The 24564-nt window shown below is 55.2% G+C and overlaps 2 protein-coding genes across 6 annotated transcripts in view; one reads left to right on the top strand and one right to left on the bottom strand.

The window, feature by feature from the left end:
* Positions 1 to 237: 237 nt before the first annotated feature.
* Comp (cartilage oligomeric matrix protein) lies at positions 238 to 8776 on the top strand. 2 transcript variants are annotated; one of them, XM_031340106.1, is made up of 19 exons: positions 238 to 331; positions 546 to 631; positions 1069 to 1120; positions 1488 to 1657; positions 2387 to 2524; positions 2696 to 2770; positions 2852 to 3010; positions 3093 to 3197; positions 3285 to 3392; positions 3724 to 3883; positions 5277 to 5395; positions 5561 to 5613; positions 5697 to 5878; positions 6058 to 6236; positions 6344 to 6392; positions 6793 to 6989; positions 7947 to 8119; positions 8372 to 8511; positions 8601 to 8776. In XM_031340106.1, exons 1-19 carry the CDS (start codon positions 256 to 258, stop codon positions 8645 to 8647), a joined length of 2268 nt encoding a protein of 755 aa, XP_031195966.1. In that variant the 5' UTR covers positions 238 to 255; the 3' UTR covers positions 8648 to 8776. The 2 variants fall into 2 exon arrangements, with proteins under 2 accessions (XP_031195966.1, XP_031195967.1); XM_031340107.1 differs by lacking the exons at positions 238 to 331; positions 546 to 631; positions 1069 to 1120 and having other exon boundaries at positions 1620 to 2259.
* A 255-nt stretch (positions 8777 to 9031) lies between these two features.
* The window catches only part of Crtc1 (CREB regulated transcription coactivator 1), a 66473-nt gene continuing 50940 nt past the window's right edge, over positions 9032 to 24564 (bottom strand). For 2 of the 4 annotated variants that reach the window (XM_031340109.1, XM_031340108.1), the window contains exons 9-14: positions 20278 to 20411; positions 19163 to 19465; positions 18568 to 18669; positions 15216 to 15302; positions 14679 to 14859; positions 9032 to 13249 (exon numbers count right to left, since the gene is read on the bottom strand). In XM_031340109.1, the coding sequence (XP_031195969.1) occupies positions 13038 to 13249; positions 14679 to 14859; positions 15216 to 15302; positions 18568 to 18669; positions 19163 to 19465; positions 20278 to 20411 (1019 nt within the window). In that variant the 3' untranslated portion in view covers positions 9032 to 13037. The remainder of the gene's footprint in view (positions 13250 to 14678; positions 14860 to 15215; positions 15303 to 18567; positions 18670 to 19162; positions 19466 to 20277; positions 20412 to 24564) is intronic. The other 2 variants (XM_031340111.1, XM_031340110.1) reach the window with 2 other exon arrangements.

Raw genomic sequence — 24564 nt, forward strand, 5'->3', positions numbered from 1 at the left:
AATGGTGAACCAGAGTGAGTGGAGAGCCCCAACTGACTCTCCAAGGCTCATGCCTTTCTCTCCTCAGACCCCACCGTGTACTGATCAGCCGCGGGTCATCCCGCAGGGCCGTGGGGTGCGGCCCTGAATGCAGAGCCCGGCCTGTTTACCTTGCGGCGGGTTCTGGGCAGGGCCGCGGGGGCTGTCCCGGACCCGGCGCGGGGATAAATAGGCCGCGGGCTCGACGGTGCACACAGCAGCTGCAGCTCCGCCGCCATGGGCCCCACTGCCTGCGTTCTAGTGCTCGCTCTGGCTGTCCTGCGGGCGACCGGCCAGGGCCAGATCCCGCTGGGTAAAGCCGCTTAGTGGGGGACATGGGTGGACAGGAGGTCTCTCAGTTCCCTCTAGGCTCATGATTCCTGCTCCTTAGAGCTTGGGGTCCGCTCTCCAGGAACGTCCGGGGTTCCTGAAAAATGAAGCGGCGGGTGGAGCTTGGATGGCCCGGAGGTGGCGGGAGGGGGGGATGGAGTGGTTGGGTCGCCCATCACTGGCCCCTGTGGACGCAGGTGGAGACCTGGCCCCACAGATGCTGCGAGAACTTCAGGAGACTAATGCGGCGCTGCAAGACGTGAGAGAGCTGTTGCGACAGCAGGTAAGGAAACAGAAAGACAGCAGGGTGGAGACAGAATAGGGACAGAGGCACAGAGAGGGAACTTAGAATAGTAGAGAACAGAGAGAGACAGCGCGGGGTCAGAACAGGTGCAGGGGACACAGCGCAGTGACGAGCGGGGAACAGAAGGGACAGAAAAGGACAGAGAGGAAAACAACTAAAAAACAGAGCAGGGAAGAGAGCCTAGGACAGGGCGCGGGACAGAGCGGACGGACTCAGGGCTAGGGACACAGGATGCGCGGACTGGATGCACGAAGTCAGAGTCAGGGAGAGAGGGGCTCTGGAACGGGCTTGTGCAAAGGCGGATGTAAGGGGGGTGGTTGTGGGCACCGGGTTTCCCAGGAAGGGGATCGTGGGAAGAGGAGGGGGAGCGAGAGGAGACGCATGGGAAGGGGTCCCGCTGACTTCGTGCCCGGCAGGTCAAGGAGATAACCTTCCTGAAGAATACGGTGATGGAATGTGATGCTTGTGGTGAGCACAGCCCGGACCCAAGGGCCGGAGGAAGGGTGGGGGCACAGAGCGAAAAGGAGGAAAAGGGCTGGGGAAGGAAGCTGGCGGGGGCGAAAGCAGTCGGCGATGGAGCGGACTGGACGCTCGAGAGAAGACTGGAGAGATGCGCGAAGACCAGGGACTTGGCCGGCAGGACCGCCCGGCCGCAGGGCGCACGCGCGGACCTGCCCAGTCCCAGCGTAGGCAAAACCCGGAGGGGCGTGGTCCTGAACGGCCCCACCCCGGGCGGGCCCAGCTCATTTGTGGGCGGGGCCTGACGGGGCCTCCCCTGGGCGTGGCCCAGATTGGCTCCTCTCCCGGGCGTGGCCTAACTTCTCCGGGTTTGCAGGAATGCAGCCCGCACGCACTCCGGGCCTGAGCGTGCGGCCAGTGCCGCTCTGCGCACCCGGCTCCTGCTTCCCCGGCGTGGTCTGCTCGGATACAGCTACCGGCGCGCGCTGCGGCCCCTGCCCTCCTGGCTACACCGGCAACGGCTCGCACTGCACCGACGTTAATGAGGTGCGCGGGCTCCCCACACCCCCGCCGTCCTGTCCCTACCCGGGCCGACCCCACCACACATTCCTTCCATCCAGACGACGCCCCCTTCATCCACTGAGGGTATTCTCCCGGACCAGCCCCTCGCAGCCCGGGGCTCTAACCCAGAAGACCTCACGTCTACCAGGGGGGTCCCACCCAGGCCAACTCCATCACTATCTCAGACGCTCGCTCTGACCACTCCTTTTGCCCCTACCGACGCCCACCCCAACGACCCCTTGGGCGCCAGAGGTGCCTCTCTCCAACCCTCATCACCACTGGGGCTTCCTCGCCCGGACCACGTGTCTGCTTTGGAGAGTCGCCCTCCCCGACGGGGCGATCGTCGCCGTGCCTGCACGCCCAGGCGACCACTTCCTCCCTCGGCTGGGGATGCCCGCCCCCCAAGTTCATTTCTTCACCCCTAAGAGGTCACAACTCCATGCCCATGAAGGCAAAGTCGTCAGCGACCCTCGGGTTCTCTATCCCGTGTGGCACTCTACTTCAAGAGCTGGCTGATGGCCCTTAAGCACCCTGGAATGCAGAGGCATGCCAATCTCTTTGAGTTCGAGGCCAGCCTGGTATACATGGTGTGTTCCAGAGCAGACAGAGCTGAGCAGTGAGATCCTGTCTCCAACAAAACAAACCCCTGTCCACATCCGGGAAGCCCCAAGGTGCGGCTCTCGCGGCCTAATCCTGTGTGCTCCTTTCTCACAGTGTAACGCTCACCCCTGTTTCCCGCGAGTGCGGTGCGTCAATACCAGCCCTGGCTTTCACTGCGAAGCCTGTCCCCCTGGGTTCAGCGGACCCACCCACGAGGGCGTGGGACTGACCTTCGCCAAAACCAACAAACAAGTAAGGGAAGCAGGGGACCCTACATTTATGGCAGAAGGGAGTGAATGGCATTTTGTCCAGAAAACTCGTTCCAACGAGAAAGTTCTTGCAGTGGGGGGTTGGGGGGCAGGTTGTAAAGAGGCGTGGCCCATGGGAAAAGTGTGTTGTCTGCCCGTGGTCTCCGTCCCTCAGGTTTGCACGGATATTAATGAGTGTGAGACCGGGCAGCACAATTGCGTTCCCAACTCCGTGTGCGTCAACACCCGGGTAAGGAAGGCAGGGATGGTGAGGTTGACCCCATCAAGGCTCAAGTGGGTGACCCGCTGACGGCCCTCGCCTGCGCCCCAGGGCTCCTTCCAGTGCGGCCCCTGCCAGCCCGGTTTCGTGGGTGACCAGACGTCAGGCTGCCAGCGACGTGGGCAGCACTTCTGCCCCGACGGGTCACCCAGCCCGTGCCATGAGAAAGCAGACTGCGTCCTGGAGCGCGACGGCTCGAGGTCTTGCGTGGTGAGTGCAGGAGCATAGGTCGTGGAAGACGGGTCCCAGGGCTCCGGCGTGCGTGGATAGTTCCACCATCTTCCCTATGCAGTGTGCGGTTGGCTGGGCCGGCAACGGGCTCCTGTGCGGCCGCGACACGGACCTGGACGGTTTCCCGGATGAGAAGCTTCGCTGCTCAGAGCGCCAGTGTCGTAAGGTGGGCGTGACCGGGAGGGCGTGACCGGGAGGCACGTGTCGTGAGCCAGATAGACACGCGCCTCACCCCCGTGTCCCCGCTCCCCAGGACAACTGTGTGACGGTGCCCAATTCGGGGCAGGAGGACGTGGACCGGGACGGCATCGGAGATGCTTGTGACCCGGATGCGGACGGGGATGGAGTCCCTAACGAGCAAGTAAGGCTGTAAGGCTGTGTGGGGTCTGAGGGCGGGGGTTGGTGGCAGCGTGACCTCCAAGGTCTTGCTAGTCATCTAGCTTCCCGCGGAGGGACCAGACCTTCTTGGAGATGGGCTGGTCTTTAAATTTTATTTACTTATTTGTGTATGTGCACGCGCGTGTGTGCTCGCGAGTGTGACAGTGTGGAGGTCTAAAGGTTACTTGCAGGAGTCTGTTCTCTTTCCAGCGCGTAGGCTCCGGGAAGACTGAACTTTTCCTATTCCCCCCAGGCACCTGGGACATGATCTCTGTCCCATGCTGACTTTGCCTTCCACTTGCCCTGCCTTCCAGGACAACTGCCCGCTGGTTCGAAACCCAGACCAACGCAACTCGGACAGCGACAAGTGGGGCGATGCCTGCGACAACTGCCGTTCCCAGAAGAATGACGACCAGAAAGATACAGATCGGGATGGCCGGGGCGATGCCTGCGACGACGACATAGATGGCGACCGTGAGCATGGCTGGGGAGTGAAGGGTGGGACCCATCTCTCAGTGGACGTGCCTGCAAGGCTTGGAACTGAGTGGTGGCCTGGTCTAGAGTGCCCTGGTGTGGCTAAAGTTAAGCAGAGGGAAACAGGAAGCCAGGTCTGGGAGAGAAGAGGGCTGGGACATGAGGGGGGCGGGGTACCCAGTTTAACATCCCTGGGGGCTTCAACATGATGCATATCAGGGAATGGCCTTGAACTCCTGATCTTCCTGCCTTCACCTGCTGAGTATTGGGATGACAGGTATGCACAACCATGTCTTACTTGGCCACCCTTTTTTCTTTTCTTTTATATATGTGAGTACATTGTCACTGTTGCTATCTTTAGACACACCAGAAGAGGGTATTGGATTCCTTTACAGATAGATGGTTGTGAGCCACCATGTGGTTGCTGGAATTGAACTCACAACCTCTGGAAGAGCAGCCAGTGCTCTTAACCGCTGAGCCGTCTCTCCAGCCCTTGGCCATCCTTTTTCATTTGACATTATTGTTGTTACTATTTTTGAGACAGGGCCTCTCTACATAGCTCCGGCTGTCCTGGAACACACTATATAGTCCAAGCTGGCTTCAAACTCACAGAGATCTAACTGTTTCTGCCTCCTGAGCGCTGGAATTAAAGGAGTGCGCCACTATGTCTCACTTTAATTTTTTTTCATTAACTTATTTTTTAATATGCTTTAGCTCAATGGCAGGGCTCTTCTAAGCCCTTCTCGGCTATGACACCCTTCTTTTCACTCCCAGCTCAACACCTCTAAATCTTCCCTCAACTTTATTTGCTCAGTTACTTTTAGTCCTAGCTCAGCAGGCTAACCCCGCCCTCAGCTTAGTTGCGTTTCTAATCTCCTGCCTGCTACCCCAGACCCATTCAGGGTAGAGGCCAATGGCCACTCTGCCTAAGATCTCTCACATGGCTGGTGGTTCTTTCCCTCTGAAGCACAGTGAATTCTTTCTTCTCTCCTCACTTTAATTTTTTAAATCTTGTCTTATTTGATTTTTTTTCCAAGACAGGGTCTCATTAGTTTGGTCTGTCCTAGATCTCACTATGTAGACCAGGCTGGCCTTGAACTCACAGTGATGTGCCTGCCTCTGCCTCTAGAGTGCCAACATGCCCAGCAAATTTTTTTGTTTTGTTTTTGTTTTTGTTTTTGTTTTTTTTTCGAGACAGGATTTCTCTGTGTAGCCTTGGCTGTCTTGGAACTCACTCAGTAGACCAGGCTGGCCTCGAACTCAGAAATCCGCCTGCCTCTGCCTCCCAAGTGCTGGGATTAGCCATCCACTCTTTATGGTCTGTGTTGGGATGGCACCATCGTAACCTGGCTCTATTCTTAGGATCCTGTCTTAGTTCTCTGATTTATCTCAGGAATACGAAATGTAGCTGACAACTGTCCCCGGGTGCCCAACTTTGACCAGAGTGACAGTGATGGTGATGGTGTTGGGGATGCCTGTGACAATTGTCCCCAGAAAGACAACCCAGACCAGGTGGGCCACTTTCTATGTGAGCTTTAGTTTGGGGGACACTATGGATCCTGCCAAGGGCATTCTGAGGGTGGGGATTCTTGGGGTGGGAAGGACTTGGCTGTGGAGTTGGGGTGGGGATGGCTTCTGAGTTCCTAGCCCTGACTGTTACCCTTGACCCCATTCCAGAGGGATGTGGACCACGACTTTGTGGGTGATGCCTGTGATAGCGACCAAGACCAGTAAGAGCCCTTGGGAAAGTAGTAATGGGATGTAGCATAACAACCCCCTTCCAGAGTCCCATCGTCCCATCTCCACACTCTAGGGATGGGGATGGACATCAGGACTCCCGGGACAACTGCCCCACAGTGCCCAACAGCGCCCAGCAGGACTCAGACCATGATGGCAAGGGCGATGCCTGTGATGACGATGACGACAATGACGGAGTTCCTGACAGCAGGGACAACTGCCGCTTGGTGCCAAACCCTGGCCAAGAGGATAATGACCGTAAGGATGGCGTGAGGGTGGTTATCAGTTGGTGTGGTCTCTGGTGTGGACTTGGCCACTAGCAGGTGTGGGCGTGGCCAGCAGCTGGTATGAGGAGGCAGGGGTACCTAGTGTGGGCGTGGCCAGCAGCTAGCATAAACTATTGGGAGGGACCTGAGCTGAGCCCTACTTTCTTTCAGGTGATGGTGTGGGTGATGCATGTCAGGGAGACTTCGATGCTGACAAGGTTATAGACAAGATCGATGTGTGCCCTGAGAACGCTGAGGTCACCCTCACCGACTTCAGGGCCTTCCAGACGGTTGTGCTGGACCCAGAGGGTGATGCGCAGATCGATCCCAACTGGGTGGTGCTCAATCAGGTGCGGCTAGGGCTGGGGTGGCGGTCTAGAGGAGCCCAGGTGCCGCCTCAGCAAGACCTCCACCACTCGGCGCTGGCCTGAGGCCCTTGTTCTTCTGACCTCACCAGGGAATGGAGATCGTTCAGACCATGAACAGTGACCCTGGCCTGGCTGTGGGTGAGGCGGCGCGGGGCGAGGGCGGGGCTATGGTGCATGACCACGGAGGGCTTGGCCACGGAGCAGGACCTGTCAGTTTAATCCTGGGAAGAGTAGGGCTGAGGCAGTTAGGACAAATGGCAGGCTGTAGGAGTGGTCATAGGTGGGTCATAGGCCATGGAGGGACGGGGGCTGGTTGGTCAGGATCTGGGAAGGGCTGGGTGGAGCCTTTGGAGCATTACTGTGGGAGGTGTGACCCCTGAGAACTAGGGATTGGAAGTGTTTTGAGGATGTGGCCGATGTTATGTTGAGGTGTGGTCTTGTTTGGGGAAGCAGCTCTTGGTTGGAGGGGCAGGGCCTGATTCGGAGGTGTCCAGAGGAAGCATGCTTCTGGAGACCTCTTTCCTCTCCCCTTCTACAGGTTACACGGCCTTCAATGGCGTGGACTTCGAGGGCACGTTCCACGTAAACACTGCCACTGATGATGACTACGCTGGCTTCATCTTCGGCTACCAAGACAGCTCGAGTTTCTACGTAGTCATGTGGAAACAGATGGAGCAGACGTACTGGCAGGCCAATCCCTTCCGGGCGGTGGCTGAGCCAGGGATTCAGCTCAAGGTGCTGGCTGGGCTGTCCCCTCCCGGTCCCTGTGCCTATACACACTATACTCTTCAGCCTTCACCCCTAAAGCCTTCATAGACCTCCAGCATTGTCCCATGACCCTTAAAGTTGTCACTACTACTCATTGTCCCTCACTGGTGCCCGGCCCCCACCCTCCCACACACCCCCACCACCATCGCCACGGGGTTAAGTCCTCCCACAGGCCCGTAAATACCTTCTCCAGAAGGTCGGGGAATATGCTGCCTTGTTACAGTGGGTTGTAGGAGGGGTCATACACTTGGGGCACAAGCAAGGGAACTGGAGTTTGGGCCCCCCTGAACCCACATAAACACTGGGTCTGGATGGTGACCCACCTGTAATTCTAGCCTTGAAAGGTAGAAACAGGATCCCTAGAGAAAGCTGCCTAGGGAGACTAGCCAGCCTTATACAACAAGGTAAAAAAGCTACTAAGGATGACTCCGACAACTTCGGCCCTTTGCTTACATGTGCATGCACCCACACACATTCAGAAACATTCATACTCAGAGAGAAAATTGAAGATAGACCCTGTCTCCAACAAAACAAAACAAACAAAAAACAACAGGAAAGAAAATACCCCTTGGGATCAACACATGTCCCTCTGGGCTCCCAAGCCTGTCACAGATCCCTCAATTTCCCTGGACACCCCAGATCGTCCTGCAGACACCTCATAACAGGCCCCCAGTTCTGTAGACCCCAGCTTATCCCAACAGGCTACCGAATCCTGTAAGGAGCCAGACCTTCTAGATCCCCTAAGGTATCCCTGAATTTCCAGCATACACACAGACTCCCGGGTTCACTAGCCACAGTGGCCCAACCAAGAGCCCTCACTTGCCCTCTCCTTCCCCAAGGACCTTCCCTATACTCCACCACTCATAACTCCCACCTGCTCTACTAGACAGGGCTCTGATCCCTTTCCTCTCCTGCCTGTGGCAGGCTGTCAAGTCCTCTACAGGTCCCGGGGAACAGCTCCGAAACGCGCTGTGGCACACGGGGGACACAGCATCCCAGGTGCGGCTGCTGTGGAAGGATCCTCGAAACGTGGGCTGGAAGGATAAGACATCCTACCGCTGGTTCCTGCAGCACCGGCCTCAAGTCGGCTACATCAGGTGGGGGCTGCCCTGGTGCTACTGAGCTGGGCTTTGCTGCTGCTCCAGGAGAAACGGGCTCCCTTTACAATACATCGTGGACTTATGGGCAGATGCCAGGACCCTAGTACCTCCTATGTTCAGGGCACCCGACACACATTTTCACAGAGGGAAAGTGAGACCGGAGCCCCAACACCAGCCCCTGAGTGGGAACCAGAGATGAAGGGGGGTGGCAAGCAGGGAACCCCCCCCTTCAATGGTCCTCCGTCACAGGGTGCGGTTCTATGAGGGTCCTGAGCTAGTAGCTGACAGCAACGTGGTGTTGGACACGGCCATGCGTGGTGGCCGCCTGGGTGTCTTCTGCTTCTCCCAAGAGAACATCATCTGGGCTAACCTGCGCTACCGTTGCAATGGTGAGATAGAGGCCAGCGGGCTGGATCCAAAAGATAGACCAGATAGAGGCTCCAGAAACCTCTCTCACCTGTTGGCTTTCAATCTGCAGATACAATCCCTGAGGACTATGAGAGTCACCGGCTTCGGAGGGCCTAGGGACCAGTGAGGCCCCCGCTGCTCGATGGACTGTGGTGGCATAAGCTACAGGTGTCTGGGGGTCTGGCATCCCTCTGAAGGGGTGTCTGGCCTGGGGAGGAAAGGCGAATAAAGTATGTATGTGGGGGACTGGCCTGCTTTGGTTGCTGCTAAAGGGGCACTTTGCGATTCTAGTCACCGAGATGGTCAGGGGCATGCAGTTCACTACGGGTACTGACACCCCTGGAATATTCTAAGGTATGATCAGATGGGTGCCTCCAAGTTTGAGGAACCCCAGTCACTGAATGGCTCAGTGGGAGGTGTTCAAGGGGCTCAGACCTGTGTGTGGCTCAGCCACCGGAAGATGAGGTAACCTGGAGGGAGACTGGAAAAAGAGGAAGAGGCCCAGACGAAAACATTGGGTTTTTATTACATTTCATTACAAAGGGCGCAAAAATACAAAGAAGCGTCTGCGCCAGAAGGTGGGGCGGGCGGCCGTGCGTGCCCTGAGCAACCTGACCCCCAACTGCGGTGCCCATGCGCACGGTCCACAGACATCCGCAGCGGAGTGCGCATGCTGGGGGGCAGAGCCAGCCTGGGCACGGGGAGGGGAATGTGAGACCAGCCATTTGCATATATCAAAGGGGCTGCCCAGCCCATGGCGTCCTGTTTCCAACGAAGGGGTGAGATGGGGCCTGAGAAACAGAGCCTGGCCTTTGGATTTAAGACCACTGCCCTGCCCTCCTGTCCCCCTGTGATCAGAACTGCTGGGTTGGATTAGGCTAGGCCTGGGTCACCCTGAAATTCTAGAACCCCAAGAGATAGGGCAAGACCTTACCCTACGTGATGGATCCCTAGCCCCAAGGAAAGGCCGAGTGCAGAAGGGGTAGCTGGTACCATCATGGGGCTCTGTTGCTGCCCCTACCCTGACCAGGAGGTTGGGCCCCTGAGCCCAGCAAGGTTGAGAAAGAGGAAAACTGAGGTTCAGGGCACCCCATGGCCTTGGGAGTACCCCAGCACCCAGGCTTAAGAGGATACAAGTGCCTCCATCTTCTGCCCTGACAGGGAGACACGGCTATGACCAATGGGTGGCAGGCATTTGTGCCACGCTGAGGGCCATGCCTGAGACAGAAATGACCAGGGTCTCCAAATCACCCACCAGATCCCTGAAGGAGGGCTGCCCGCCCCCCCCGGGGGGGGAGCCAAAGGTGGAAGGGGTATAAAAAGGACCAAGTACTACCACAGTAGAGGCAGACCGCATGGGGTAGACTGCACCACGGTGCCCTCACCTGGACAGCTCTTGAAGGGCAACAGCCAGACCCAGGGCACAACTAGATAACCCCATGCCTGTGCACACGGCTCCATCAAGACCCTGATACCAGCAGTCAGTCCCCTCAGCCTGTGCTGAATCTTCTCTGCAAAACACCCCAGAAAACTCAGAATGCAGTGAACCAACTCTAGGCCCACCGCGAGAACAGCGGCCTACACTGGTGCGGGGTTGCCGTCCCCGTGCCTTTTGTCCGCTCTTGTCCCGACCCGAGTGCTGGGACTATTGACTCTTGACATCAAGCCCAACGTGACATCTGTCAGCTATCCTTGGGTGCTGTGCAGTAGCATATGGAACTCACTAGAGGGCGTCCCTGGATAAGTCTTCCAAAGAGCTGAAGGGCTGGGCTAAGTACCAATGGGCCTCATGGAGCAGCACTGGATCGTGTTGCAGAAAGGGGACATGACAGGGCCTCGGGTCGAGGGGACAAGCCATTTCTGAGGACACAGGGGCTGGGTCCAGTTGCAGTGTTGTTCTGTGGGGCTTTGGGCAGATAACTACTGCCCGAGAAGCCTTGAAAGGGTAAGGTAAACTGAGGCAGCTGGGCATAGTGTTATCAAGATGCCCCAGTCTTGTTTCTGATTCAGGGAAGTGGGTTGGATAGCCACATGGCTGAGGGGCTTGGCTGAAGCTGGTGACACACGGCTAAGGTGGAGGGGGACAGGCCAGGCCTGGCTCAGGCATCTGACCTCTCAAGGGCCAGGTGTCTAAGCCTGTCCTGAGAGAGCATGGACGTGGGAGAAGGTCTGTGTACACACTGCAAGGTGGCTGCTCCCAGCACAGTTCAATGGGTCACAGTATATGCATGTCACCAGCTGAGGCCCCCACGGCCTTGAGCTATCATCTTGGGATGTCTTGGCAATACAGGGGTATTATGGGACAAGTGACCTACGTCTAGAAAACAAAGACACCTCCCAGAAGTCCCCCTGACAGCAGCTAGGCCCAGGGGAGGGGAGGGTGAACCTTCGGGAATATGCATGCACCTTAGTGCTGGCCCTTGGCTGGGCAAGGGGCTCATGAGATGCTCACAGCTGCCTGGGGAGCCGAGGCAGGGACCTATCACTTCATCCTAGAACTTGGCAATGAATTAGTCACGTTAACATAGCTTGGTTGCAAGGCATTGAAAGCTGGCCACCAGCTTAGGAGGGCCATGGGGCCATGTCTGTCCTGCCCTGGCTCATGAGAACTTGGAAGGCCAGTGACTGGTTACCTCGAAGCAGAACCTTGTGGGAACTGTATCAGTCTGTCTGCTGTTAAGGTCATTGGTTCAGACTTCTACAATTCAAAGAGAATCACACCCTATTCATGTGTACTTTCTCTTTTGGTTTTTTTAAAGACAGGGTCCCATGTAGCTCAGGCTAGCCTTGACATCCTAATCCTCCTGCCTCCAGCTCTCCAGTGTTGGGGTGACAGATGTGTGCCATCATGTATGTTTAACATTAATAATAATGATGATAATAGTAATAAAGTTCCCACTGTTCCCTTCAAGCCTGCACCATGGTGATAGAAAGGCCTGAGACCCGGACAGGTGAACTGGACAAACCAATGCTGTGTCCTCAAGTCCAGGGGGGAAGGAGGGACAGTGACGAAAGGGCAGCAGCTTTCTCATGCAGGCAGCCACCTAGTTGCTTGGGGGAAAGACACACACAGCTCTTGTGCTCCCCAACCCATCAGCATGGGCAGTGGGCAATACCGCAGAGAAACAATCAAGCCGAGGCACGGGCCTACGGGGCAGAGGCATATGACATGTTAAGCTATAACTTGGGGTGGTGGGGATCAGAGCTTCCAGGCCAAAAGTGGCCCAGAAAAGTCAAGCCAGGTCCACAGCCCCCACTTATGACAGGGAATCTTAGCACAGAGACACCAGCAGGTACTAGCCACCTGCTAAGGCCTGGCAGGCACCTGAGAGATCCTCAGAGGGAGAGGGTTCTCCAGTGAAAGGCAAGGCCTGTTCCCAGAAATCTGTTCTGTGGTTCTTACAGACACACCCAGCCACCAGGACCTTGCATCCAGCCCCATCCTTGCCCACCCAGCTCTTTGGAGTTGAGACTAAGTGGCAGTAAGCCCAGGTCTGGGGTGAGCAGCCCAGGTGCCCCAGCCTGCCAGTGCTTCAGGCTAGTGTTCCAGTTAGCTTTTGAAAAAGGTCAAGGAGGGACTGGGGGTTAGTTAACACATGCTGCCAGGCAAGTCTGGAAGGTCAGCTACCAATGCCAATAGAAACTGAGGGAAAAGCAGAACCCACTAGGGCTGCTGCCTCCCGAGTCCCAGATCCTAAATAGCAGTAGGGACTGGTTGGTCATGGGACTGGGAAGAATGCGCAGGTGGCCGGTGACCCTCAAACCCTGTACCACCATGTTGACCTTTGCCCAGCAGGGGGCAAGGGTGGTGGAGAGCGGGCCAAGGAGGGGCACTGGCTGCTTCAGTAGGCTCTGTCTATACCACATTCGGCCATAGGTCGATTGTCACGCTCCAAGAGCGCTCAGGAATATAAAAGGCAGCCATCCAAACAGTGTTTATTCTGGTCCAGGTCTGCCCCTTCGCTCTGCTATCTTCACCCTGGGCACGGTGGGCATGCATAACCTGACCAGGGCTGGAGATGGCGGTGGGGGGTAGGGATGGAGGAAGGCAGTGACAGCTGAGAACAGTCGAATGGCTAGCGCACCTCAGCCTCTGGGGCGCTCCACGCCCACGCCCTGGCCCTCCTCGTACAGCACATCTGGGAGTGAGTGACACTTTGGGTGTCTCGGAAGTGGACCACTGATGAGGGCTCTCACATCCCCAGGGAGGGGTGAGGGAGCGAGCATGGGGAACGTCCATGGGGACCAGGCACTCACAGCCTTGGCAATCAGCCTGACCCCAGATGGATGGATGGACAGACAGATAGCCAGCCTAGTACACAACGGCCTCACGCCAGGCATCATGGGAGGTGAACAACCGGGGTGGCGGCTGGCAGGGGGCGCTGGGCAGCATTGCAAGCTCAGAACCACAAGCTTGGCCGTTGGCAAAGGGGGATGGCATTGCCATTCCCAGGTTTGGGGCAGTGCCGTTGGAGACTGACCAGCGGCGGGTGGCGGGCACAGCCACTCACAGGCGGTCCATTCGGAAGGTGTCCTCAGTGGCTGGGTCGGCTAAGACCATGTCAGGGTCGTTCAACATATGAAGTCCATCCAGGGTCAGAGGATCAATCTTCAGCTCGTCCAGCGGAAACTGGTGGTCTGAATCGAAGCTGACATCACTGACCCCTGCCAGTGTGCTGCTCAGTTCCTTAGAGAGGCTTGGCGGTGACTCTCCTGTCACTGTTGGGTGAGGACAAATATACGGCTTAGCCTTGGCTCCAGGGAAGCAGACACCAGGCCATTTACCTCCCACCAGTGTGAGAAGCAGGGGTAGAGGGGGCAGTTCACCCCAGGGATTGTTCTGTAGGGCGAACATCAGAATATCTAGGGTGTTCTGTGCACTAGGGTGGGGTAGACACTGGCACTGGGCGGACAGAGCCAGGGACATGGCTCAGTAGTCTGCAGAATATGAGCTGGTCCCAGCCCCGAGGACAGAGACCAGACACCTGCAAAGCCAAATGCTTGGTAGTAGATGGCAGTGTGACCTGCAGGATACGCCTTGACTCAGGGTGTGAGGTGCACGGGTGGGTCATACTGTCAGGGAGGTACCTGGCAGATAGATGCCCAGGTCTAGAAATGAGACTCAGCCATTCTGTCTAGGTTGATGGATCTATTAGATTAGATGGGGTTCTAAGCACAGAGGCCATCCTATAAACCACAGGGGGTCCCGAGGATTCGCCTTCTGCCCTGGGTGTGCCACAGTGCCCACAGGAGAGGAATGACACTGTCTCCAACAGACCAAGACTATACTGAAAGCATTCCTTTTTGGGACTTGTAAGATAAAGGAAAAGCTGGGCGGTGGTGGTGCACGCCTTTAATCCCAGCACTTGGGAGGCAGAGGCAGGCAGATTTCTGAGTTTGGGCCAATCTGGTCTACAGAGTGAGTTCCAGGACAGCCAGGGCTACAGAGAGAAACCCTGTCTCGAAAAACCAAAAAAAAAAAAAAAAAAAAAAAAAAAAAAAAAAAAAAAAAAAAAAAAAAAAAGATAAAGGGAGATGGTTATAGGGGACTTGGGGTGGGGCAGACATTAGAGAAGCTGGGTTCTGGGTTAGATGGATTGAGGCTTGGCCATATTGCTCTCTGCAGTGGGAGAGGGCCTGTCCCTTGGTTATGCAGGTTCTGGGTTCTGCCAGCAAGTGACAGGGAGACCACTATGGGTTGAAGTATGACCAGCTTGGTCCTAAACAGAGGGCCCTGGTGTGTGGCGAGTCTCCCTGGCTGAAGAAGAGGACATAGGATATGAAAGAGGCCTGATCCCAGTGTGAGGCAAGGAGGGAAAGGGAGTGCCGCTGTAGTGTGAGGCCACTACACTACACACTGCAGACACCCGGGGCGTCAGAGCGACTGTGAGGAGGTAGCTGTGGGGTGGCACCAGTGCGCTTTGTGCTGAGACAGCTGAGGCTAACAGCACAGTGTGAGAGATGGACTGAGGTGGAGACAGAGCCCAGTATGAGGAGAGGTAGGACCCGTGCTGTGTCTGTGTGGGTTGCAGGGACTGTCTGGGCTTCTGTTTCCATCCTGTGGAGGAGGCTAGCCTCAGCCCAATCCCCTTGTTTGGCAGGGGGACCTGTGAAGATACTTTTCACGTCCCGCCACCCCAGGCCTCACCCGTGAGGATGATGTTGGGGATTCCACCGTGGCCTGTGTAGCCGAGCTGCTGCGGGTCCGGCAGGCCCCCATGGCTCCCGCTCAGACCCATCATGGCAGCCTGGGAGTAGTTGAGTGTGGAGCCCGAGTTGTACAGGCTGCTGGAGCTGATCGCGTTCTCCATCATGTTGAACTGCTCCAGCTAAGAAGACAAACAAGGAGAGACAGTGAGGACAATGGATGGCTATGGTTCCTCCCACCCCTGAGGCTGCTCCTCACACCCACAGCCTCGCTGGCAAGATGGCGGATGGACGATGGATGGCAAATGAAACTCCAGGCCACCACCAAATCCTCCCGGCTTCTCCATCCAGCAGCCCCCACCATGCCATTGCATGGTGCTTGAGGCTTGCCCTTCCTCCCTGTGACCTTTAACTCCACTCTGCAGGATGCACAGAGGTCAAGGGGGTGTGGTCAAGTCACCCTTCCAGGGCCGCTGCTTCAACAGCCCACCCGACAACAGGATGCGGGTAGAGCAGTGAGGCCTGGGCACCCGCTCACCTGGCGGGACAGAGCATTGGCCTGCCTGGCTGTCATCTGCTGCTCATAGTACGCATCCCCAAACACGCTGCCCAGGGTGGACGTGTGCTGTGGACAGAAGAGAAGCCCGCTGTGGTTGTAGCCTGAGGCCCAGGAGGCAGTGGGGCGGGATGCCTGTGCTGGGTTCCTGGAGTCTGTGCCTCCCACAGCCCAGTCCCTGGGGACTCCCACAGGGTGGAGATCTTTTATCTTGGAGCGCTCAGGGCATAGGGTGACAGCTTCTTCCCATTCGCACTCCCAGGGCCTCAAATGCTTCCCAAAGCCCTGTCCCATCTACTACCCCCCCTCCCTCAGGGCCTGCATCTAGGAAACATCACTTCCTAGGGAGCAGAGACTGTGGGGAGCTGATGGCTAATCCTGAAGCTGAGGACTGGAGTGACGGTCAGTGTGTGCATGCCCTGTTTGGGGTGTAGTATGTTCTTGGGGGATACAAGGAGACAGGACATAGGACGTACTCTCTAGACAGTACACAGGACATAGCAGGGGACAGGCCACTGCCTGGGGCTGCCTGCCTCTGAGACTGCAGGCTCTGTGGGGTTGAAATCCTATTACAATTGCTTATCAGCTCAGGCGAGCTGGGCTCTTGAGGGGCCCTGAGAAAGCAGAAAAAGAGCTCCTGTAGGCTGCATCAAGGCTAGGCCTGAAACTGGCTGGGACATAGACAAAAGGGAAATAGGTGGCCATAAATGTTGCTGAGTCACACCTAAGGCACCTAACGGTCCCAGCTAGACTTGTACCTATCACAAGTCAGATCCCAGATGCTCCTCAGTGGGCAGTGTAACTGCCTGGCCATAGCCTAGAAGAGTGTCCACGGCCTCCAGCTTCCCATGAGCTTCGCCTAGGCTGAGCTCACTGTCTGGTCCCTGAAAGGTGGCAGACTTCGCTCGATCAGACCCTGCTACTGTAAGACCCCACAGCCTCACCAGCTGCTAAAGGTTTCATCAATGGGTGGGGACAGGGCACCTAAGATGGTGGCTGAATCTGTCCCAGAGCCTTGTGAGGCCACCTTTGAAGGTAGCAACTCGGGTGCACTTTAACCTGCTGAGGTGCAGGCCTGCCTGGACAGACATGATAGCACGTGGAGAGAGCACATGGCCAAGGCCCAGGGATGTCTAAGGAAACCGATAGGAAGCCAGATGTGCTCACGCTCTGGCATCTCTGGGTTCTGGGAGAAACTTGTGCCTCTGCAGCCTCCCACTGGGGTCAACTACCTCAACAGTCTTGTCCTTGCCCTCTTTTCCATATCAGAGACACACAGAGACAGCTTGAATGAGACAAGATGAGCTGCCTGCCCCGGCTAGGACAACCTACTTCTGCTTAGGACAAAGAACGTCCCATGATTTTTCAGAGAAGTGTGTCATGGACTGGGACTCCTACTCTGCCCTACCTGCCTCTCTGTGTCCCTGGAGCCCAAAAGCTCAGTGTGGATGGTGAGGCCCTGACAGTCCCGATGTGACTGAGTCACACCTCAACTCCTCAGCTCAGTATGGAATGAGCAGGGCAGGGAGCAAGACTGCAAGAAGGGAAGGACACTTGCTTAGGCTGAGCTGGACCAAAAGAGAGATCAGAGGCCTGGCCTGGTGAGGGCATCCAGGATCTAGTGCACGACTGCACCAGGTCAGCAGAAAATCGGGGTATGGGTTGGTGGGCTGGCATATAGCTGTCACCCTCACACTGGGGAGGCTGAGGCAGGAGATTCATAGTGTGGGCCACTTGGTCTACACAGTGAATCAGGGATTGCCTGGAGTACAGAAGACCCTGTTGCAGGATATCTGATCACACTGTGAACCCTGAGACTGATCACACTGTGAACCCTGAGACTGATCACACTGTGAACCCTGAGACTGATCACACTGTGAGCCCTGAGAATGATCACACTGTGAGCCCTGAGACTGATCACACTGTGAGCCCCGAGACTGTTTTATTTACTGGAAAAACCTATTTTCAATTGTGGTGAGGCTCAGCCTTAGCACACACCTGTAATCCAGCAGCATTCTGCTTGAATATTGCAAACAAGATTAAATGAAGTCAACCATAGGTCAAGAGGTGGAGCAAGCAACCACTTGGCAGAAAGTAAACATAGTACTATTAAGAAAAGAACTATAAGCCGGGCGGTGGTGGCGCACGCCTTTAATCCCAGCACTTGGGAGGCAGAGGCAGGTGGATTTCTGAGTTCGAGCCCAGCCTGGTCTACAGAGTGAGTTCCAGGGCTGTCAGGGCTATACAGAGAAACCCTGTCTCAAAACTCTCCCCCCCATCAAAAGAAAAGAAAAGAAAAGAACTATAGGGCTGGCGAGATGGCTCAGCGAGTAAGAGTGCTGACTGCTCTTCTGAAGGTCCTGAGTTCAATCCCAGCAACCATATGGTGGCTCACAACCACCCATAATGAGATCCGATGCCCTCTTCTGGTGCGTCTGAAGACAGCTACAGTGTAGTTATATATGTAATAAATAAATCTTAAAAAAAAAAAAAGAAAAGAACTATACACTGGAGAGATGGCTCAGCAGTTAAGAGCACTGACTGCTTTTCCAGAGGTCCTGAGTTCAATTCCCAGCAACCACATGGTGGCTCATAGCCACCTGTAATGGGATTTGATGCCCTCTTCTGGTGCATCTGAACACAGCTACAGTGTACTTATATAAAAATGGGAGTCAGGAGGGTGGACAGAGAGTTGCACAGGAAGTAGAAGGGAGGGACATCCAGGCTGAAAGGATTTTTTCTAGATGGCTTGGGAGAGAGGCATTGGAGGAGGGTCAGCTGGGTGCTCCTCTGCCTCTCTGACTAGCAGGCTCTCACCCCAGCATCTGGCCCCTGAGTCTTCACTGGTAAAAATTGAACAGTTGAAATTTTATTAAAAAACATGACCCTGTCTCAAAACACAACCCAAATAAAACAAGGGCCACAGTCAGCCAAATGGGGTTACAGACCGTCTACTGTGACACTGACAATAGACCCAGGGACCAGGGGTGGAGGCAGAGCAGCTGGCCACCTCTGCTACACCCCAGAGAAGCTCCACCTTAACCTTCATAGGTCTTGGAGCTTCAGATTCCACACCCTGGGGCTGTTCTGGTGTCCTAAGAACCTCGGAGCCCGCCTGGTGGGGGTGTGACCCTAGGCTGATGGAGGACGGATGGCATAGGGTGGAGGACAGCCCTGGGGAGCACTAGGCACATGGGACACACAAAGTCATGGAGTGGAGGACAGCCCTGGGGAGCAGTGGGCACATGGGACACACAAAGTCATGGAGTGGAGGACAGCACTGGGCACATGGGACACACGAAGTATCAGAGGGCCAGGGGAGGGGGGGCCTTACCTGTGGGGAGCTTCCAGGGGAGAAGCCTTGGTTGGAGACTGGAGAGGTGGGAGACTGGGTGGCAGGCGACCCTGCGCTCGTGCGGTATTGCAGAGCTGGTGCCTGTGATGACAGACAGTTCATGCTTTACTGACTCCTGCACGGGCCCAACAGACCTGGGCCAGATGCGTGGACCCTCAACAATGGATGCCACACAGGTAGTCAGTGGCTTGTGAGAATCTGAGGTGGAGATGTGACTGTAAACTTGGCTTCCTAAGGCAACGCACACAGAGGGCTAGAGGGCCCACCTGGAGCCCACAGTGAGGACTCCGGCTGACACTAGGCCTGACCCCCGTGTAGAGCTGACAGCATCGGGCACAGCACCCTTTAGATGCACCTCACACCCCCAACACATCTGGACATCCAGACTGTGATCCACACACTCCTAAAAGTACAGCACATGGCCACACATGCAATCGACACCCTCCCAACCCTACTCATAAACAACCCCCACTCATGAATATACACACACCACTCATACATACTCCACTCATGAACACACACCCACTCACGGATACACACACACCGAGGACCCAGGGACCCCCCTCAGGCTTACCGAGGTGGCGTCGATTCCCATTGGTGACTGGCCTGGGTTCTCTGTAGGGGACTGGGGAAGAGTGGATGGTACAGTGACTGAGAGTGGTGGCAGCTGGGGCCCCCGCGTCAGGCTGGCACTGGGCAGCAGTGGACCACCCTGGGGGAGGCCCACAGACACCTGTGGGGGTGGTGGCTGCTGCTGGGGTACTGGTGGAGGTGGAGGCGGTGGCTGGGGCTGTGGAGGAGGCTGCTGGGAGCCAGCCTGGGTGAAGAAGGCATAGGGCAGCTGTTGCTCCAAGGACAGGGCATCCATGGCCACGGCCTGCAGAAGATAAGGATGAGGAAGAGGCGCTGGCCCATGGTGCCAGTGGGAGCAAGGGAGGAACTCTGTGGGTCTGATCCTCTGCCCCCCCACCCCCCGTCTGTTCTCCCTAGAGCAAGTGAGCCACACTTGGTGAAGGCAGATCTTACACAGGAAGAGGAGGGGAGAGACCCTGGGCAGGGGTGTACACCTGTCATGCAGCACTTGGGGGCCTGAGGCAGGAAGGTCACTGTACGTATGGGGCCAGCCTAAGCTGTGGAATGAGAGTCTGTCTAGTCACTCTGGATGCCTGCTGATGGCTCTTGGTCTTGATTCCAAGACCATTGGTGTAGCCAGGAGTGATAACACGGGAGATAGGAACTGAAGAACAATGAGTCCAAGGTCATCTTCATCTACTCAGGGCTACATGAGCCTTGTCTCAAAACCAGAAATACCATAAAATATGCATTGTAAACAACACTGATTTGTGCAGTTTCTGTTCAAACTTTTGTTGATAAACAGTACAAACAGAGCTGGAAAGATGGCTCAGGAGTTAAGAGCACTGGCTGCTTTTGCAGAAGACCTAGGTTCAGACCCCACACCCACATGGTGGCTCTTAATCACCTCTAACTCCAGTTCCAGGGGACCTGACACCTCTGGTCTCCAAGGGAACCTGCATGCACACGGTGCACATAAATTCACTCAAGAACACATAAACACATCAAAAATAAATGCATACATAAATAAAACTGGTAAAAAAAAAAAAAAGGCCAGACCAGGGGAAGGGGAAGGGCTGGTAGATTCCCATGTTCCCACCCACCTCACCCTCGCACCTGAGTGATGGGTGACAGCGGAGACAGGGTGGGTGACACCTGCTGGGCCTGCTGCCGCCTGGCCTCTGTGCTCAGGGACAGGGGGCTGACAACTGCTGGCCGGTGCTGTGGAGAAGAGCTGGGGGTGTTCATACCTACAAAGGAAAAGGGGGCTAGGGACAGGTGGCCACACCACAGCCCAGCCCAGCTGCCGGGACAGAAGCCTGCAGGAGCTGTCCGTGGCCAAACCTGGGATGGGGCTCTGAGGAGGGAATTTAGTAGCCCAAGGAGGGCATGTCCCATGGCCCCAACCAATCAACATTACTTCCAAGTAACCAATCAGAGCACATCTTGGGATCTTGACCATTTTCCTAGGAAGTGCTGCCCACAGTTGGAAGAGGGGGTTCTCAGTGACCAGGACCTAGGAGCCCTGCTGTCCTCTGACGATGGGTAGTAGGTGTGTGCCTTAGAAGGAAAGTCCTCGATAATGGAGCACATATGTATGTATGTATGTATGCATACACACAAAATGTATATATTATATAGTATGAGAGTGTTTTGCCTGAATGTATGTCTGTGCACCATGTGTGTGCCTAGTGACTGTGGATGAAAAAAAAAAAGGTATTGTCTCCCCTGGAACTGGAGTTATAGATGGCTATAGAGTCACCATGTGGCTGCTGGGCACTCTACCTGGGTCCTCTGCAAGGACAACTGCTCTTAATCTCCGAGCCAACTCTCCAACCTCTTTTTATTTATTTAGTTAATTTGTTTGTTTGTTTGTTTGTTTGTTTTTGAGACAGGACTTCTCTGTGTAGCCCTGGCTTTCCTCAAACTCACTCTGTAGACAAAGCTGGCCTCAAACTCCCAGACATCTGCCTTCCTCTGTTTTCCAAGTGCTGGGGTTAAGCAGATGCACCAGCACCAATTTGTATTTTTGCCTATTCTTTTGAGATAGGTTTATGTGTAGCTCGTGCTTGTCTCAAGCTGGCTATGTATCGAGGATGACCTTGAACTCCTGAGTCTCCTGTCTCTGCTCTGAGTCCTAAGGTGACAGGTGTGAGGTAGTTTTTGCTGTACCAGGGCTCAAACCCAAAGGCTTTGTGCATGGTAGGCAGCACTCTGCCGACTGAGCTACAAGCATTGTACCAGATGAGCTTCAAGCTTCCAAGCTGCTACTACTATAATTTAGTACAGGGCTAGCCTGGAATTCACTAGGTAGCCCAGGCTGGCTCTGGTGTCAGAGCAATGGCCCAGTCTGTTTCTCAGCACAGATCTCAAGACTGTGCCATCATGGCCCATCTCCCTTTCTGTCTTGGCTTGGGCAACTCTATCCTACAGGAGGTTGGGTTTCTATAACACCAGGGCCTTCCTGAGTTGCTCCCAAAACTTGTTCTTTCCTGTCCAGGCATTTCTCGATGACCTAGCGCCCTTCATCCACATCCTTCTTTGGCACCCTCAGGATGATGAAGCCCCCCCTCCAGCACCCCCTTCCAAGTCTGCTTGAACTGAAACCAGAATCCTCACCACCCTGCCCCAGCCCTGTCCCGGAGTAACAGGCCTGTACCCGCCAGGCCCCTTCCCTCATCCCTGCCTGCCCCGAGGGATCTGATCCCTGTATGCTGAGGCGATGAGGGACCTGGGTGAGATCCAGGGCACTGGGCAGAGTAAGGGCCTGCTGCCTCATCCTGGGCACCAAACCAAGCAGGCAACAGGCCCCTTTGATGACAGGGGAGCCCTGAGGGCCCTGCATTCGATGCCCCCCTCCCCAGTTACTAGGACACTGCTTCCTCATCGGGAGCTATCAGATATTAACAGCAGAGGCCTCAGTGAAGTCAGGAGCATGGGGAGGACTTGGCACCATCAAGCTGGAGGAGGCTGCCTGACTCACCAGGAGATCCAGGGCCTGCCTGCCCTGGGCACCTGGTCCACCTTGTTCCTGAAGGTGGGTGGGTGGTAAGACACCCAGCACTCCTAGAGGAGATGACAGGGCAAGGGGCCGTTGTGCCTACGGCAGGTACTTGTGGCACAGCTTACACTTCCCCTCGGACCCTGGTTAGCTCTGCTCCTATCCAGCCCTGTGATGCGGTGGCAGTGGCAGAGCCAGGTTCCACAATGGAGGGACTGTCAATAGAATCCTAGGCAGGAGGAATCTGAGAGGCAGCACTCAGTTGAGTCAAGGACTCGAGGCTATGGTCTTGCTTCTGAGTGACAGCTCCCTCCTGTGTCTGTCAGGGCTGAGACACTTCCTGCTCAGATCTGGAGCAGATGCTGGGCCCCGTGAGGATGCACAGGTAGGACTCTGTAAGAAGTGGATGCAGGGGCTGGAGAGATGACTCAGTGGTTAAGGGCACTGGCTGCTCTTGTAGAAAACCTGGGTGTAATTCCCAGTCCCCACACGGGCTCACAATAGCTGTCCCTCCAGCCTCAGGAGACCCTGAAGCTTCTTCTGAGCTCTAAGAACACCAGCCACACGTACGGTGCACAGGTGTGCATATAGGCAAACACTCGTAAGATAAGCCTGTTAAGTAGATGTAGAAGGTTGGGACCTGGCTAAGAGGAATGGTTATAGCTCAACTGGTAAACTGCTTACCCAGAATGTACAAGGTTCTGAGTTAGTCCCTAATGTTACATTCACCAGAGTGATGCATGCCTGTCACTCCGCATCTGGAGACTGGGGCAGGAAGATTAGGAGTCTAAGGTCTTGTCTGAATACATTGCAAGTTCTAGCCCAGCCTGGGTTAGATGAGACTGTGACTCCAACAAAACAAAACAAGTGAAAGTAGAAGTGAGGGGGGCTGGAAAGATGGCTGGGGGCGGGGGGCAGTTAGGACACCTGCTGCTCTTGCAGGGGACCCAGGCCCTTCTAGCTTTAGCTACAAGGCACACATGTGGCGTGAGTACACAAAATGCCTGCACACACAGGGTTGCAAGTAGGGCAAATGGCCAGGTACAGAACAAAAGATGGTGGCTTTTTCTCTTTTCTATCTTTCTGAGATAGTCTCACTAGATAGTCTAAGCTGGCCTAAAACTAAGTGTGATTCTCCTGCCTCAGCCTCCTGAGTGCTGGGATAATAGGTGTGAGACATTATATTTTGATAGGGTTTTTTAAAAATTGGCATGGTGATGCAAACCTTTAATCCCAGCACTCAAGAGTCTGAGGCAGGTGGATCTGAGTGGCTGTGAGTGGATCTCTGAGTTGAGTTCTAGCACAGCCGCAGCCTCATAGTAGGACTCCATCTCAATTCTTTCCCCCAAAATCTGTTTTAAACTTGTGTTTGTGTGTAGGGCTTGTGTATGTGCATGCAGAGGGGCTGTGGAGCTCCCCTGGAAGCTTCCGGGATCCCTGGAACTGGAACTGCATGTCACTGTGAGCTACCCGCTGTGGCCGCGTGGCCACGGGACTGAACTCATGTCCCTGGAAGAGTAGTATGGGTTTTCGACTGCTGAGCCATCACTCTGGCCTGAGCTGTACTTGTCTGTGGGGTGGGCTGGTAAGGCACACTGGGACATGTGTGGAGGCCTGAGGACATGCTCAAGTTGCTGTACCATGTTTGTTCTGGGGCCTGAACATAGATCCCAGGGCTTGGTTCACACGCCTTTACCCACTGAGCCCCAAGGCTTGCTTACTTGCTTGATTTATAGACAAGGTCTCAATGTATAACCCTGGCTATCCTTGAACTCACAGAGATCCACCTGCCTCTGTCTCCTGGGATATTTCATAATACCTTGCCCTCTGGCTTGATTTTTAAAGATTTATTTATTTATTATACGTAAGTATACTGTAGCTCTCTTCAGATACCCCAGAAGAAGGCATCAGATCTCATTACAGATGGTTGTGAGCCATCATGTAGTTGCTGGGATTTGAACTCAGGACCTTCGGAAGAGCAGTCAGTGCTCTTAACCACTGAGCCATCTCTCCAGCCCCTCTGGCCCCTCTGGCTTGATTTTTAAACAAGGATTCAAAGTGATTAATAAGCACAAGCACACACACACTCACAGACTGACAGACACATACATGCACACACTCAATGCACGTACACACTCATGCATACACACACACACTCATGCATACACACATACAGACCAACATACACACACGCACACATACACACACACAGACTGACACACACACTCATGCATACACAAATATAGACCAACAAATAGACAGACATGCATACATACATACTTCCAGACAGACAGACAGACTGACAGACACACACACACACACACACACACACACATCTGTGGACAAAAGGATTCACACATCCAGCTGGTATGTTTAGCCCTGGTCTGCCGACCATGAACACA

Source organism: Mastomys coucha, unplaced genomic scaffold (assembly GCF_008632895.1).
Source record: "Mastomys coucha isolate ucsf_1 unplaced genomic scaffold, UCSF_Mcou_1 pScaffold22, whole genome shotgun sequence".
In the NCBI taxonomy this organism is placed as follows: Eukaryota; Metazoa; Chordata; class Mammalia; order Rodentia; family Muridae; genus Mastomys; species Mastomys coucha.

Bases quoted from the DNA above. Each gene is read 5' to 3' on its own strand.
- Comp (XM_031340106.1), top strand. From the start codon at position 256: ATGGGCCCCACTGCCTGCGTTCTAGTGCTCGCTCTGGCTGTCCTGCGG. The intron at 3,198-3,284 runs GTGGGCGTGACC...CCCGCTCCCCAG, and splicing joins CAGAGCGCCAGTGTCGTAAG to GACAACTGTGTGACGGTGCC. The intron at 8,120-8,371 runs GTGGGGGCTGCC...CCTCCGTCACAG, and splicing joins CCTCAAGTCGGCTACATCAG to GGTGCGGTTCTATGAGGGTC.